The following is a 15,461-nucleotide window of genomic DNA, read 5'->3' as shown; positions in this document are numbered from 1 at the left end:
TTCCCACTGCAAAAACACAAAATCTTAACAAGTTTTTTTTGTCTAGTTTCTTGTGCACATATCTTGGCAAACTTAAAATAAGACAAACTAACTTAAAAGTTATTTTTAGCAAGATATCGAGTCTTATTCTAAATAAGTAAATAATTTCTTAATATTTGTGAAAAGGTACTTGTTCCATTGGCAGATAAATAACTTAATGTTTTCTCTGCTGTTGTTTTTCCACAGTTATAATAATAAACAGTGTTTTAAAGTATGCCTTTGTAGCTTTACTGTGTTTTTCTCCTCTCTATACGGTACAAATCTAAAATTAATAGACGAAAAGAGAGGACAGATGTACTGGTTCTTCTTTATTTGCTCATTAACACTTGAATATGTCCAAAATACCAGACGTTATTAGGTGACTTATGAGGGCTCATATATTGTTGTCAAAATGACAGATCGTCTGGGAAATGGTGTGAGCTGAAACTTCACTTACAGTGTTCATGAAATGCTTCGGTGGATCTGCTGGATGACAGAAGATGTTCTGTGAAACTCCCAGTTGGACAGACGATTAAATCTTCCCCAAGTCCGTTAAAACCTGGTGGAACTGATTTAAGACGTGATTTTTATGGATGTCAGGCTGGATGTCTGTCTCTAATCATGTAGAAATGTTTTAGCTAGTGAGACATGGCCGCCACCACATGCATTTTCTGCCTAATAAAGTCGGTGAAATGTGCTTTTAACAGCTCAGTGCCATGAAGACTGCCTCTCCTGTTTGGGGACTCCGGAGCGCTGCGAGAGCTGCAGAGACCCCAAAGCTTTCCTCCATCTTGGTCGATGTCTGTCCGTCTGTCCGGAGGGTTACGCCGCCGAGGGACAAGTGTGTGCAGGTAACATTTTCACAAATGTTATCTGACTTTTAAATGCAGCTGTGCGTGGAAATTATGAATACTGTCATTAAAGAGATAAATTAAAACAAGCTCAAGTTCCATTGATTTATTGTTTTTCTCAATTTCTATCAAAAAATGGTTGATGAAAGTTTTCCGTCTGGTGGGTTTTCTTTGCTTACAGAGACTCTAATTGATTTTATTTGTCGTTTCTGTTTTTGTTGGATGTTTAAAATGTCTTCCAGCTCCAGTGTTAAATATTCTTGCATTATTAAGCCTTTATTACCATTATGTTACTTGAAAATGGCGTCAAAACAGCAATATTGTCGTTTATCTCAATAACGTCTAGGACAATTTATCATCCAGTAACATTTGTTATTGTGACAGGCCTAGTTTAAACTAAAACATATTACAGAAGGTTCAAAACTCTCAAAGCTATTAATCAGACAAGAAATAATATTTGTTTCTCATATAAATTTAATTCAGACCCTTGTAGGCATTATTTTTACCTTTTCAGCTCAGAAAGCTGTCGGGTTAGTCAACACATTTGTGAGTTTGTGTCTTTCGTCAAGTAATTTACACGTTTCCAGAGGTGCCATGTTGATGCTGGTGGCTGGGAGTAGTAGATAGATTTACCCGACGTTTAATTATATGATAGGTGAGATGTTGCAATTTCATCCATCAGCCGCCACAGCTGCGATGAAACGATGGCTTCCAGCGGCCATTTTGGCATCCATATATTTAACAGTTTAAAACTGTTAAATGCATTTAACAGTTTAACAGTTTAAAACAGTTTTTTCCTGTCTGAAAAGTTGCTGGCTGAACGTTAGAAGCAGTAGGAACCCAAACTGAAGTATAAAAACATACAGAAGGTGAATTTTGCACATCGGTTTGTTAAATAGACTGATGAAGAGGTTCCAGATGGATTCGTTTACAGCTTCACATTGTTGCTTCACAACCAAAGCCTCCGGCCCTGGCTGCCTTATCTAAGCTGCAGGCATCTTATTACAGAGCAATTACTGATAAGCACCGAGCAATTTGCTAATCACAAACTATCACTCCTGCACAGGAATCCCTTGAATGGATAAATATATGGATGCCAAAATGGCCGCTGGAAGCCATCGTTTCATCGCAGCTGTGGCGGCTGTTGGATAAAATTGCAACATCTCACCTATCATATAATTAAACGTCGGGTAAATCTATCTACTACTACCAGCCACCAGCATCAACATGGCACCTCTGGAAACGTGTAAATTACTTGACGAAAGACACAAACTCACAAATGTGTTGACTAACCCGACAGCTTTCTGTGCTGAAAAGGTAAAAATAATGCCTTCAAGGGTCTGAATTAAATTTATATGAGAAGCAAATATTATTTCTTGTCTGATTAATAGCTTTGAGAGTTTTGTTCCTTCTGTAATATGTTTTAGTTTAAACCAAGACTCAGTTTGGATGTAGCTTCTGTTTATAGTTGATGTTTACCAATAATTGCTATAATCTTTGAATCCTTTCATCTGTTCTCTGGATGAGTGAGATGTTTGCCTCCCACGGCTTTTTACATGCAGATGTGAAATAATAGAGCCAAGTGTGAAAAAGAAAACACTCATCAGCAGCTCATCCCAGACTTTCTGTTTTTCCTCTTTAAAATTATTAAAAGTAATTTAAAAAAATGGCAGGCTGGGATTGAAAAAAAATGTTTGAGTCTATGATTTTTTTATACGTTGCACATGAAATAAAAAAACTTAACCCTGAGCTTATTTATAATGTGAATTTTAAAAGGGACAAAACATCCAAAATTAACATTGTGCACATTTTTTAACAGTCCAGATGCTTTTAATAAACCATCCAGCCATTTTTTGGCAATAATTTAAAGGTTTTTGGTGTCTGGAAATTGAGCCATATCAAAAGCTTCTCAGTTGTTGAGTCACACTGTGCCGTTACCTAACAACCCCAGCGAATCCCAGCCCGTTACCTAGCAACCCAAGCTGAGCTCCAGCGTGTTTGGTCAGCTGGTTTTACCACTCAGTGCGCTGTACAATGGCTGCTGGAAAAGACAACGGTTTTGTTGTTGATTTACCATCCTGAAACCAGTTGCTGTATTCTTGTGGAGCCTCCTGGTTGTGCAGGAGGCTCCACTTCTGCTTCTCTAAGATGTACGTTTGCATAATTGTGCGTCTGTTTGCAGCCATTTTCACATGTGAGTGTAAATGTTGAGTTTAAACATCCAGTTTGAAAAATCACTACTATAATTGAACCTCTCCTCTTGATCCAGTGGCTCGTTCTGAGCTGTAGTTTGAAAACAGAATCAAAATTCACACCAAGCTTCTGTGGGGCCGAATATGGAGCCCTGAGGAACTCCCAGCTGTTTCCAATATGAAAATAAAAACTATCAGATGGATAAGGCAGAGTTAAGGTGTACTGGAAAAGCTTTGAAAACATTCTTTCTGTTTCATTTAGTACAGGAGTGTTCAAAGTGCGGCGCGGGGGCCAACTGTGGCCCTTGGATTAATTTTGTGTGGTCCCTGACCGCATTTTAAGAATGTTTCATATTTGGCCCTTCGACACTTTTTGTAAATTTTTTAGGATGAGATTTTCTGTTCTAAGTTTGTCTTAAATCGAAAATGTTGACAACACAAATATTAAATTTTATAAATAAGTCGTGCCACAAACACATCAGCCAAATGTAATGAACTTAAAAATTGTAAAAATAAGTCCAAAAACATAAAAAAACAGTGAACATTTAGACAAACATAAAATATTATTATAAATATTTGTTTTAATTATTTTATTTATTGTTATGCAGGGAACCTGAAATAAATCACAACAATATTTTAGCATTTTTAATTGCAGTGTAAAAATATTTTGGCGCCTGAACACTTTCAGCTTCGGTACAAAGTTTTGTTCTAGTCTGTCTAAATAAAATCAGCCATCAGGAAAGATTTATTCAGGTCGAGCTTCTGACCTTGTTATAAATTTCCCTCTAAAGTTGTAAAAGTTGCCGTGGTTCAGCGTGGTGTTCATGTTGAAAACAAAGATATTAGAAGTATTAAATGCCTTTCTGCTTCCTTTTTGTTTTTATTGAAGTGTGTGAAACTAAATATTGATGTTTTCGTGTCTGAGCAGATGTAGGCGAACATACGGTGACGAGGCAGAGCTTCATATCTCTAATGAGATCAAATCTTCCTCCCTTTAAATTTCTCATCATGTTTCCTCAGGGTGTTCGTTTTCTGTTTCTCCTCTCACCTTCCTCGCTCTAATCTGTATGGATCCTTCATCCTCATGACTTTCTCCTTTTCCCCTGCTATCTGTCTCTGTGTGGGTGGCTGTTTGCTTTAAAGGGGATTTAGTTTTGTATTCGCTATTCTACTTTAAAAAGAAACTTTCCTTTGCATTTTCCCTCCTACATCTCTTCAGCTCAGTGTTATATTCAGAATGTGAGTTTTTTGTGGTAAAGAACCACAAACCTCCCAGTTAAACGTCTTTATCTCAGAGGTTAATGGCCTGTGGTCTTAGTTAGTTGTTTTAGATAAATCTTGCTCCAGTGTTTTAGGTTGTTAAATTTTAGCTGCAAGTTGAATCAAAGTAAACAACTATAATCACCTTAAATACAGTCACATCATCAGGATTCGGTTAAACACAGAGGAAAAACTGAAGCAGGGAGAATAATAATCTAAGGCATTTTGGACCAAATCAAAACTGAATGTTTTTAAAAGGCGGGACGGAACGTCTTGATAAAACCTGCTAAACCAGTGGTCCCCAAACTACGGCCCGTGGGCCGGATCCGGCCCGCCTCCACATTTGGTCCGGCCCCAGGAACAATACCAGAGAGCATTCAGATTTTTTTTCATATATTGTATTTTCCGGTTTATATGTGGCTTTTTCTTCAACCACCAGGGGGCTCTGTAGCAGGAAGTGTGTCTTGTAAACTGTGGGTGTTTTGTTTGCTGCCATCTGTTGGACTTTTAGGGAACTGCTTGACTTTTATGTTATTTAATCAGTACGGTTATTTGCTAGCGGGAGAGCAGATGAACACACGTGTTTGTTATGAACGCCGCATTCCAGGTCGAATTCTTCCAAGCAATGCCTGTATGTAGCAGCTTATACTTCAAAACGAGCCTTTATGTTAACATATGAGGAATTCATATGTTACAGTTACTTTCCCTCAATGGAATATATACTAGTCAGTCCCAGTGACCGTTTCGCTAACGGTTTTCTGGCAGCACAGGTGATAAACGTGTAACACTTTTTCTGTTACAAACTGACTCCGGCCCCCCACCAGAGAAGGGAAAAGTTATGTGGCCCTGACAGGAAAAAGTTTGGGGACCACTGTGCTAAACTGTTAAAATACCAATAAATGTCTGCTTGTTTCAGCATTCAATAAGTGTTTCTAAATGATATTGAACATCTTTTCACACATAATAATTTTATTAATAATAAAATTATTAATAATTTTATTATTAATAATAATAATAAAATCCAGGATTTTATTATTATTATTATTATTATTATTATTATTATTATTATTATTATTATTTATTTTAAATCAAAATCACAGATTTTGTGGTGCTAGTTTAGAAATATTTGTAGGGAATTTTTATTATGTTTATGTTAAATGTGACTTCTTATTACCATATCGGTCACGAACATCCAGGAAGGCGGAGGCAGCAGTCACTCACATTCAAGATTTCTGGCCAGTTTTAAGAAACATTTGCAGCAAAAATAAGAAAATAATGTGTTGACTTTATGTGGATTTAGCAGATTTGTGAAAAACTGGAGGGACTAATTGATGTAATTTGGAGTCTAAAGGGCAACATAAAAAGCTCCGTTGGACCAGATTTGGCCCCCCGGCCTTGAGTTTGACCCATGGAAAGAAGTCCATGATTTAAGTCAATAAACAACAAATAAATGCTAAAAACCTCAAAGCACTTGGAGTCAGTTGCCTCCCCTGATCCAAATTATATCTGAATCTGAACTTTTCCCTCTGGTTCCTAACTTTCTTTCTTTTTCTTGTCAAGTCGAGTTCACAGTTTTGTTGGATTAAGCAGATTGTTCACCTTTAGAGTTAATTTCCTTTGAAGCCATGACCTGCAGAGCTTCATTAAAGTTACACAAAACTGGAGTCCCCCAGCAGAGAAGAGAAATCTGCTCTTGTTTCATTCTCTCACAGCAAACACTAAAGTCACATTTCAGTTTGCTTCCTTTCTCTGGATGTTGGGGGGGGAAACTGTGTTCACTTGGATTTGTGCTGAGGTCTCCAGTTTTTTCTTCCATGTTCCCTTTAACAATGTGACAACCCTCCAGCAAACTCTGGATTTAAAGTCTCCCTCGGGGTTTCTGCGTGTGAAATTCACAACCTGCTTCCTGTTTCAGTCCTGCATCCATTTCCAGAGCTCAGCTTTGCTCAGAAAATTTACTTCTAAAGCAACTTTTTGATCACGTCCCTCCTTGTTCCCTTCAGCCTGCCCACAGTCCTGTGCCACCTGTTCCAGTCGGTGGGATTGCCAGTCCTGTGGCTCCCAGTTGCCCTTACTGGGCCCAGACAGAGACCAGTGCTTGGATTCCTGTCCTGCTGGTTCCTACCAGCACGACGACGCGCACTGTCACCGTAAGTACCACAACATCTGATGCTGATCCAACACAATGCAAGAAAAAGCAAAGTTTAGGTTAAATTTACATAACTACACTGCAGAAAAAATCCTGCTGAGTATTATTGTTGTAGTTTCTAATGCAAATATCTTATAAATAAGACAAAACTAACTTTTCAGCAACATATAGGAGCTTATTTTTAGTAAATAATTCTTTAATATTTGTACTAATTCCACTGGCAGATTCCTGAATTCATTACAGGAAAATGTTTTGTTGTAAGTGAAATAATCTGCCAACGAAATAAGAACGTTTTTATTTATATTATGGAATTATTGACTTAAAACAAGCTGTCTTGCTGAAAAGTTACTTGTAAATCAGTTTCCTCTCATTTCAAGTGTACTAAAAAATTTGCACCAGAAACTAAACCAAAAATATTTGGTAAAATGTTGTGTTTTTGCAGTGCAAACCTATTTTTGCTTAAATATAAACTGATGGAATTTGATGCATGTTTTGTTTACAGTCTTTTCCTCTTGTCAGTCACATAATTTAGACACAATCTCTAAACCGTTTGATTAGAAAAATATTTTCTGAATCGAATCGATACGCACTGAAAGATTCTCCTCTCTGACTACACAGTAAACTTCAGTATTTTTTCAGTTCTGTTCCTCTAAATGAGATCAACACCACAGAGTGTCGTTTCTTGGCTTTATCTTTGCAGACCTCCCTAATAAGACACACATTAACTTTTCACTAACATCCTGTCCTCTAGTGGCCTGAGTCCTGATAAGCAGAGCCGTAAACACTGTGTTTCAGTCAGAGGCTTAAGTATTATTCTCTCCTTCTGACATTTCATGCAAATATTAATTTCCTTTCAGCTCAAATTGTTGGTTTCTAAGCAACACGTTTGGGGGCGGTTGTGTCTGTTTTTTTGCATTTTTGTTTCCTTAAATGAACTTTGTAAGACTTTCTTTGCAGTGAATGGGGTATTAAAATAGCTCTGAATTTTTCAGGGAGCGATTGGAAGGCAAAGCTCCCTGTGGGGACCGAGTATTATTGCTTTAGTATTGTGCAGATTTAAGAAGTTGTACTTTTTCAGCCTGGGCCTGCTGGGTTGTTGCTGCACTTTTGGCCCTTCAGAAAGTTACGTAAGGTTTCATTTCTGCTGGAAGAAAAGAGGAAACTGCTCACAGTTTGGTGAAAGTATTTGTTTGTTTTTGTATTTTGGTTTCTTTGTTTTTCATTCTCTTTACCAACATTTATTTTGGTGACTTAAGGTCAGATTTTTGTCAAAAGACCTTTTATTTTTAATGAGGCTGAGTATAAAGACTTAAATGTCATTTCTAGTTAGAAAAACCTCAAACGGACATAAAACTGACCAAAACAACATATTAAAGATGCCACCTTCTTTACAGGTCAGTAACAAGATCTTTGTTTTGTTTTGTGTAAAGCAAAAACCTCCTGATTGTTGAGCCACACTGCGCCATTACCTAGCAACCCTAGCCCGTTACCTAGCAACCCAAGCTAAGCTACAGCACGTTTAGTCAGTTGGTTTTATCACTGTATGAGCCGTACAATGGCTGCTGGAAAAGACAAATGTTTTGTTGCTGACTTACAATTCAAAAGCCACTTGATGCATACTTGGTGGTTGTGCAGGAGGCTCCACTTCTGCTTTTCAAATCGGTGTAGCTGTATAATTAAGCATTTGTTAGCAGCCATTTTCATGTGTGTGTAAACGTGGAGTTGGGGGGCGTGGCCAGGTGCAGCTTATTTGAATTTAAAGTGACGAGAGGCCCTAAAACAGCTCAAAGTATTCAGAACTGAGTAAATTAAAATCTCATTATCCAAGAATGTTTTTGTGCAAAAAATGTACTGAACATGTTTTCTATAGACTGATCTTTACCTCCTTAAGGGAAATAAAAAGGGTCACCTTTAAACCAGCTGATGTTATTTAGACATTCCAGCAGAACCACTTTCTAAATACTGACAGATTTCAGTTGGTTTCTTGGCTTTCTATCTATTTTTGCAAAACTTTTCTTAATTTATGCCAATTATCACTCCAGTTTTTTCCCCCTCATAGCTTTAATTGTGGCTCAATTTGTTTTGATTTCTGTCGACATCTGATGTGAGAAAAACACTGATGTGTTTGTTACTGGAATTCAGATGCTGAATGAGCCATCAGATAAATGTTTCATCCAGCATTTCCGGCAGTTTCAATTTCAGATACGCCTTTTTATGCGGCTTGAGAGTTGAGACAATCAAGCTAATTGTTGTTTACACACCAGTAACAACAACACTGTTTGCGTGTTGAAGTACTGCAAGCGGATTAGTGGCGTCCCTGCAGATGATATGTAGAGATAAAATGACCCAGGGTGGGTGTGTGAGCAGAGAATAACCACATGGTGCATTGAACGGTTTTGCAGCTCCGTTTCTCTCCTTAATAACTGCAGACCTCCCTGTGCTCCCGCTCAATAAGCAGCCTTACATTGGCTAGACTGCAGCAGCTAATGCAGGAACTCAGGATAATTCTCCGCATTGTGCAAACTCTCGGTGGACACGCCGGGTGACCTCCGTCCTGCTTTTTGTGCGATCCATTGTAGGATGCACATATAGAGCATTAATCATGTCTTCCCCACAATAACAGCCGATGTGTTGAACGCAGCACGGGAAAATCAGCTGGTTGTTGTGGCAAGATGTCCACTCATCTACCTATGCCTGCTGCAATAAATGATGGCATGACTGATGGCACGATAAATTAAAACAAATTCGATAATTTCCACTTGCATGATTTATTGTTTTTCTCTTTTCTCTCTTTCTACCAAAAACTGGATGATAAAAGTCTTCAGTCTGGAGTTTTGGTCTCAACTAGCTCTTCTTTTGGGGGACAATTTTGCTTACAGAGACTTTATAATTCATTTTATGTATTACTTCTGTTGTTTTTTTTTTAATGTTATTTAAAATGCCTTCCAGTTCCAGTGTTAAATTCTCATTCAAATGTAAAGTTTATTGATATTTGAGAACATGTTCTTTAAATATTATGCCATATTTGAAAATTGTCTGAAAACAACAATGTTATCGTTTATCGCAATAACTTCTGGTACAATTTATCGTCCAGCAATATTAGTTATCATGACAGGCCTACAGCTGGGACTTGACTCGACTTTTGCCTGTCTCTACTTGAGACTTGACTCATGATTTGAGGATAAAGACTTGAAACTTGCAAAACACTGACTTGCTCCCAGTTCTGGTACCCGCTCTGCATTCATCCAGGTTTGATACTGTAAAAAAAAAAAAACAATTTGCACAGCCGAGCCGGTTTTTGTAATTCAAACCCTTTGTGGGATTCATCCTGCCAGCCAGCCATCCAATTCCTTTTAATCTCCAACAGGCTTTAATAGGAACAGAAATCCCTTGTTTTTTTCCCTCTCCTACAAATTTCTCCAGAGGATGAAACAAACACAAAAAAGAAGAGGGACTAACAATCACAGCGACTGCAAATCAGCAGATGCAGCGGTGAAAAGCATCAGGCCCAATTCTGCCTGAGCGGATTTCTTGCTGGAGAAAATGGGAGGAGGGATTGAGGATGGAGGTAAAGGGGATGGGAGCTGACGGTGGTAATGAGCTCCTGAGGTGTTTCGCCAGATGGTAACTTTTCCTGGCAGCAGACCCGGACCACCCGGAAAAGCAGGGTGCTGCTGCAAAACTTTGCTTTTTAAACACAGCGAGTTTACCAGAGCTTCAGTTCATCTGCATGAGGTCAGCGGAAAATGGTGGAGGTTTTGTGTTGAATCTTCTCCGCTGCTGTTTACAGCTGCTGTCAGGGGCGCCTGCAGGATGTTATCGGAGGATATGCACAAAACTATCACTGCACCTGACCTGTGTGTGTACTACATGACACACAAAAACAGTGGGTCTAATCCACTTTCTTTTCTTTACAAATGATACTAAATAATACAGACACACTGCAAAAACTCATGATCTTACCAAGTATTTTTAGTCTTGTTTCTAGTGCAAATTTCTTAGTAAACTTGACTTGAGACGAAACCAATTTAAAACTAACTTATCAGTAAGATACAGGAGCTTGTTTTAAGTGAATAATCCCTTAAAGTTGGTTGATAATCTTGTTATAAGTAAACTGTCTTCCATTGTAACAGGCACTTTATAGCGAATATTAAGGAATTATTTGCTTAAAACAAGCTCCTGTATCTTGGCAAAAAAATACTTGTAAGTTAGTTTTGACTTATTTGAAGTGTGATAAGATATTTGCACTAGAAACAAGGGTAAGTGAAGCAACAATGTTTGCTTGATTTTTGACTAGATTAAGCTGTTTAACTTGCAGGGCGATGCTCAGGACCGACTGACCCGTCAGCTCTTCAGTTAGCAAAGCCATAAAAAAACTCCCTTTTAATCTGGTTTAAACTGGCTCACCTCACCATCGAACAATAAATTAATAAATTTTGAGCATAAAAATGTTTTATCTATAAAATAGCTAAGTGGATAAATAGATTTTCTCTTACAATTGTTTGTATTTTACTTGTTTTGATGACAGGTAATGCTTAACTATGGCACGCTTCAGCTTAAAGTCTAAAAACTTTTAAAATCTTTCATCATATTCTTATTTTCTTGCATAAATAAAAAGACAGTTTTATCTACTTTTCTTCATTCTTAACAGTCTTGACTAAGTTGAAATTAGTTCCATTGTCATCAAGTAATACAAGAATATGTGTTATGGGAGCTTTTTGTTGTTTTGCCTTATAGATGAATCTAATTTAAGTTGAATGAATTACAGAAAAAAACAACTGCAAAAGTAATTTCACTCCTGAGATCCATCAAACATCAGATTTTCAGATGCAGTTCTGCGGTTTTTTTTTTTGTTTTGTTTTTTTTAATTTCAGAGGGTTTTTATCTCCACACTTGGTTTAATTGCTGAATATCTCATCTCATCTGGCTTTCTCACTGGAGGTTTGGGAGATGTGAACCGCTTCTGCAGCGTGGTAATTGTGTCCCGATTCAGCTCCGCGGGGACGCAGAGCACAGATTATCCACTGCACCGTGTGACCGCGCATCCATCCCAACCTGGCCCTGTTCATGCAGACGAGGGGGTGGGGAGTGTTTTATTTTTTTTATTTATTTTTTTGGCAACTGGCACTTCCAGGATTACATTTGCTGATAACTTTGCGCTTCAGGCTGCCCGGAAAAATAAATTGCTTTCCTGAGAGGAGCAAGGTAAAGGACGTGTAATCCTCTTGTTGGCTGTAACCGTTTTTGGAGGAATAGTTTCCATAATATCTGGGGGTGAGTGGGACATTAAAAGGATTTTTATGGTATTTAAAACAACTGGAGAGTGAATCGTGAAACCTACTCTTTATCTCATGCACGTCTCATGGTTTCATTAATATTAAACATGAGAAAAAAAAGAAGAGAAAAACGTTTGAGGAGTTTCAGGAACAAGGAGGCAGAAAGAAAAGCCCAAGATAGAGATCATCATGGGAGGAGGAAGTTAAAGAGGTGCAGAAGTTCAAAAACAGAGAGATGTCCTGAGATAATGGGGAAAACACAGGAGCTGAGTCCATTTCACCTGTTAATCTATAGGTCACTGCAAAGGTTTGCTTCTTTTTCCTGCAACTCCTTCACAAAGAAAAGTTTCCCCGTCTTTAATCATCCATTTCCAGTCATTATTTTAACTGTCGAGCATACATTTTTCTCAACTTTCAGTTAAAATTATTTTTTTTATTAATATTTACGTACGTTAATGTTTTGCACATTAATAGACAAAATAAATAATAGACAAAATAAAAAGAAATATATAAAAAAACTGATACGAGATGATTTTTTTCCTACAAGCGAAGTAATAAGATTCAAGTATAAATGTTACTCTTCTGTGTTTGTCTCCGGTCCAGCAGGTTGACTTCAAGACAGACACATTCAGGTTCACTGCATTTATTCTAACAAAAGATGAAATCAAGTTGGTGATTAACAGTCCAGCAACTTCTGCCTCCATACATTTAATAAAATAAATAACTCTAAACAAACTGCAGAGAAATACCTACCAATTAGAAATTGGCAGCGGCTGGCAACAGTTAACCGTTAGCAGCTAACAGTAGTTAGCATCAAACCAGCTAGCAACAGCTAAGAGCTAACAGTTAGCTGCAGTTAGCAGTCATAAAATTAGACATGCACGACACGAATAACGGTTAAAAACATACAAAACATCGAAAACACCCATGAAACTCTGTATATCATTACGTTCAGAGATTTTCTGCAGGCCAGAGATCATCAGTTTTGATGGAGGCAGTCTGATCCCCAACTGTTTCTGGTACTAAAATGTCTTGTTCACTGTTTGCTCCAGAAACGTTTTCATTATTGAGGGTTTCCGTCTTGGTTTGGGTTGAAATTGTTCGACGATTTCTAGTGACATCTGTTTTCCAGCACATCCATCTCAGTTTGGTCGAAATCGTTTGACGAACTGGTTTTAAGTGATAGCTGGTTTCCTGTACATCCATCTCCGTTTGTACTGAAGCAGATTGGTAATGCACTGCTTTCTGCTGTGAGCTGCCTTGTGAATCCGTCTGAATTCCAACAGAAACCATTGAATTCTTGCTTTGTCTTCTCTCTGAGAGTATTTTCTTTGTCAGATCGTTTTGCTGTCTAAGCTTAGCATTTAGTTTATTATTTATATCAAACATCTCATCAAGCTGCTTCATTAAGTATTTCTGTACTTTGATATATTCAAGTTCAGACTCCTTAAATTTGGCTTCACACGTACATTTTGCTTGACTTGTTGTCTTTTCAGAAGAGTGGGGTAAATTATGAATTTCAGTTAAACACTTTCCTTGAACATTTTCTGGTGTTTGATTAACAGGAACCTCCTTTAAATTCTCTGTTTGGATGTAGGGTTTACCCAGAGATGGACGCGTCTCCCCTTTTTTGATCAACTTTCTTCTGCGTTTCTGTGATGGATTTCTTTTCGGTGACCGGCTCTGTTGTAGAAATCACAGGTTCCTCTTTGCAAATCTCATTTTTTAAGGAGAGGGCTGCACAGTGGAGCAGTTGGTAGAGCTGTTGCCTTGCAGCAAGAAGGTTCTGGGTTCGATTCCCAACCTGGGTCTTTCTGCATGGAGTTTGCATGTTCTCCCTGTGCATGCGTGGGTTTTCTCTGGGTACTCCGGTTTCCTCCCACAGTCCAAAAACATGACTCTCTAAATTGCCCCTAGGTGTGAGTGTGTGTTTGCATGGTTGTTTGTCCTGTGTGTCTCTGTGTTGCCCTGCGACAGACTGGCGACCTGTCCAGGGTGACCCCGCCTCTCACCCGGAATGTTAGCTGGAGATAGGCACTAGCACCTCCCGACCCCACTAAGGGACAAGGGTGTAAGAAAATGGATGGATGGATTTTTTAAGGAATCTTCCAGAGAACCTTCTTCAAGCAGAAAAGTTTCCTGCTTCTTAACATTCTCAACGCTGGACTTAGAGGACTGTTCCTTCTCTGGTGTCTCCTGCAGTCCGGAGATCGATGCTTTTTCGGTAACTGGTGGAAAGTCTTCGTTCCAGTACTTTCAGCTGAAATCCTTAGATCAGCGGCGGCATGTTTCTCCAACCAGATTTGAATTGTCATCTTTTTCTTTTTGTTGCATCTCGTCTGTTCCTCTGACTTAGAGGGCTGTTCCTTCTCTTCTACATCGATTGTCTCCTGCTCTCTAGCGATGGACTGCATTGTAACCTTTGCTTGTTTCAGATAAAATCACTTCTTAGAAATTAAAGATTTCATGTCAATCTCCAAAAGAAATGTGCACCAAAGAAAGTTGAAAATCCTACTGTGAACTGTGAATCAACAGTTTGATACAGTGTAGTGTGTACAGCTGAAAATGTAACAAATGTCGCAATTTTTCCCCTGAATTAAACCGAGTCTACAGGACTATTGAATGTGAAAGCAGCAAGTGAAAAGATGAAACTGGAAACACCACAGTCAACACGCTGGCATTGCACACATTATTTTTCTGAGGTTAAGTGTTTTTATTTTTAGTTTGCTTGTTTTTAAATCATCCCAGCACATGTCGCTGTCTTTTTGTACATTAGAGCAGAATTTTTAAGGAGAGGGCTGCACAGTGGCACAGCTTTGGAGTGCCCCCTGCACTCCAAAGCCCTCAGTCTCCTTCAAAGCTTATTGTGCTGCATTTCCACATCGAGACGCAATGCAGCCTGTCAGGATGACTTTGTAAAGGCTAATGAAAATGGAGAGGATGGTTCTTACTCCGGTCTCATGATGCCCTGCTGCTTATATTTCTTAATTATTGACAAGATCTTTGTTAAACTTTGATCTTTTTCAGATCAGGCCTCCCGATGGAAGCGATATGCTCAGACACGCTCTATATTCTTTAAACTTTTGACCTAAAGACGATCCGGCTTGGATCCAAGTGTCATCAATTATTAAATATTGTCTGCAGCAAGGACGATGTGTGCACAGATCTGCTTGCCTTTACCTGGAGTTTCCATGACCTTGCATTTTCATCCATATTATATACCGACTCCTTTCCTCCTCCTTTTTTGGGATGCAGCTGAGGTTTCCACCAAACAGTGAAAGTCACTGTCGCACTTTATTTCCAAAATCGCAACGAAGAAGAAAATGAGTTTTGTTTCCTGAGGACAGTTGGCGCAGAGCAGCAGGGATCGGATGATTTATTTTTCACTCCTGTCTAATAATTTCTCAGATACATATTGGCCTCCGTTCTGGAATCTCAGATTAATTAAGATCTCTATCAGCCGTTCTTATGACACTGATTTAATTAATTATACCCTCCTCGGGTGAATTTCCCCGCGTCTCTTTGAGTTTGCTTCACTTACTACTGCTCCTCAGTTTCCCCCTTTGCTCCAGTCATTCCTTTTTTTAAATATTTTAACCTATATTTTAGTGTCATCATTTTATTCCTCATTTCCTTAGAGTTTCTGTTCACCAATTTTTCTGAAGAGATTTAAACTAAATCTCTGACTATTGTCAGTAAGCGAAAGGGGGGGTGG

General features: G+C 38.5%; 1 protein-coding gene across 2 annotated transcripts in view; it reads left to right on the top strand.

Annotated features, from left to right (window-relative positions):
- fras1 (Fraser extracellular matrix complex subunit 1) overlaps positions 1-15,461 on the top strand; it is a 271,118-nt gene that overhangs the window by 109,939 nt on the left and 145,718 nt on the right. For both annotated transcript variants that reach the window (XM_017306806.1, XM_008417773.2), the window contains 2 exons: positions 726-869; positions 6,325-6,471. In XM_017306806.1, coding sequence (XP_017162295.1) covers positions 726-869; positions 6,325-6,471 — 291 coding nt within the window. The remainder of the gene's footprint in view (positions 1-725; positions 870-6,324; positions 6,472-15,461) is intronic.

This window comes from Poecilia reticulata, linkage group LG9 (assembly GCF_000633615.1).
Source record: "Poecilia reticulata strain Guanapo linkage group LG9, Guppy_female_1.0+MT, whole genome shotgun sequence".
In the NCBI taxonomy this organism is placed as follows: domain Eukaryota; kingdom Metazoa; phylum Chordata; class Actinopteri; order Cyprinodontiformes; family Poeciliidae; genus Poecilia; species Poecilia reticulata.
The sequence above is the reverse complement of the archived record's forward strand: the minus strand, read 5'-3'. Positions and strand labels throughout refer to the sequence as shown.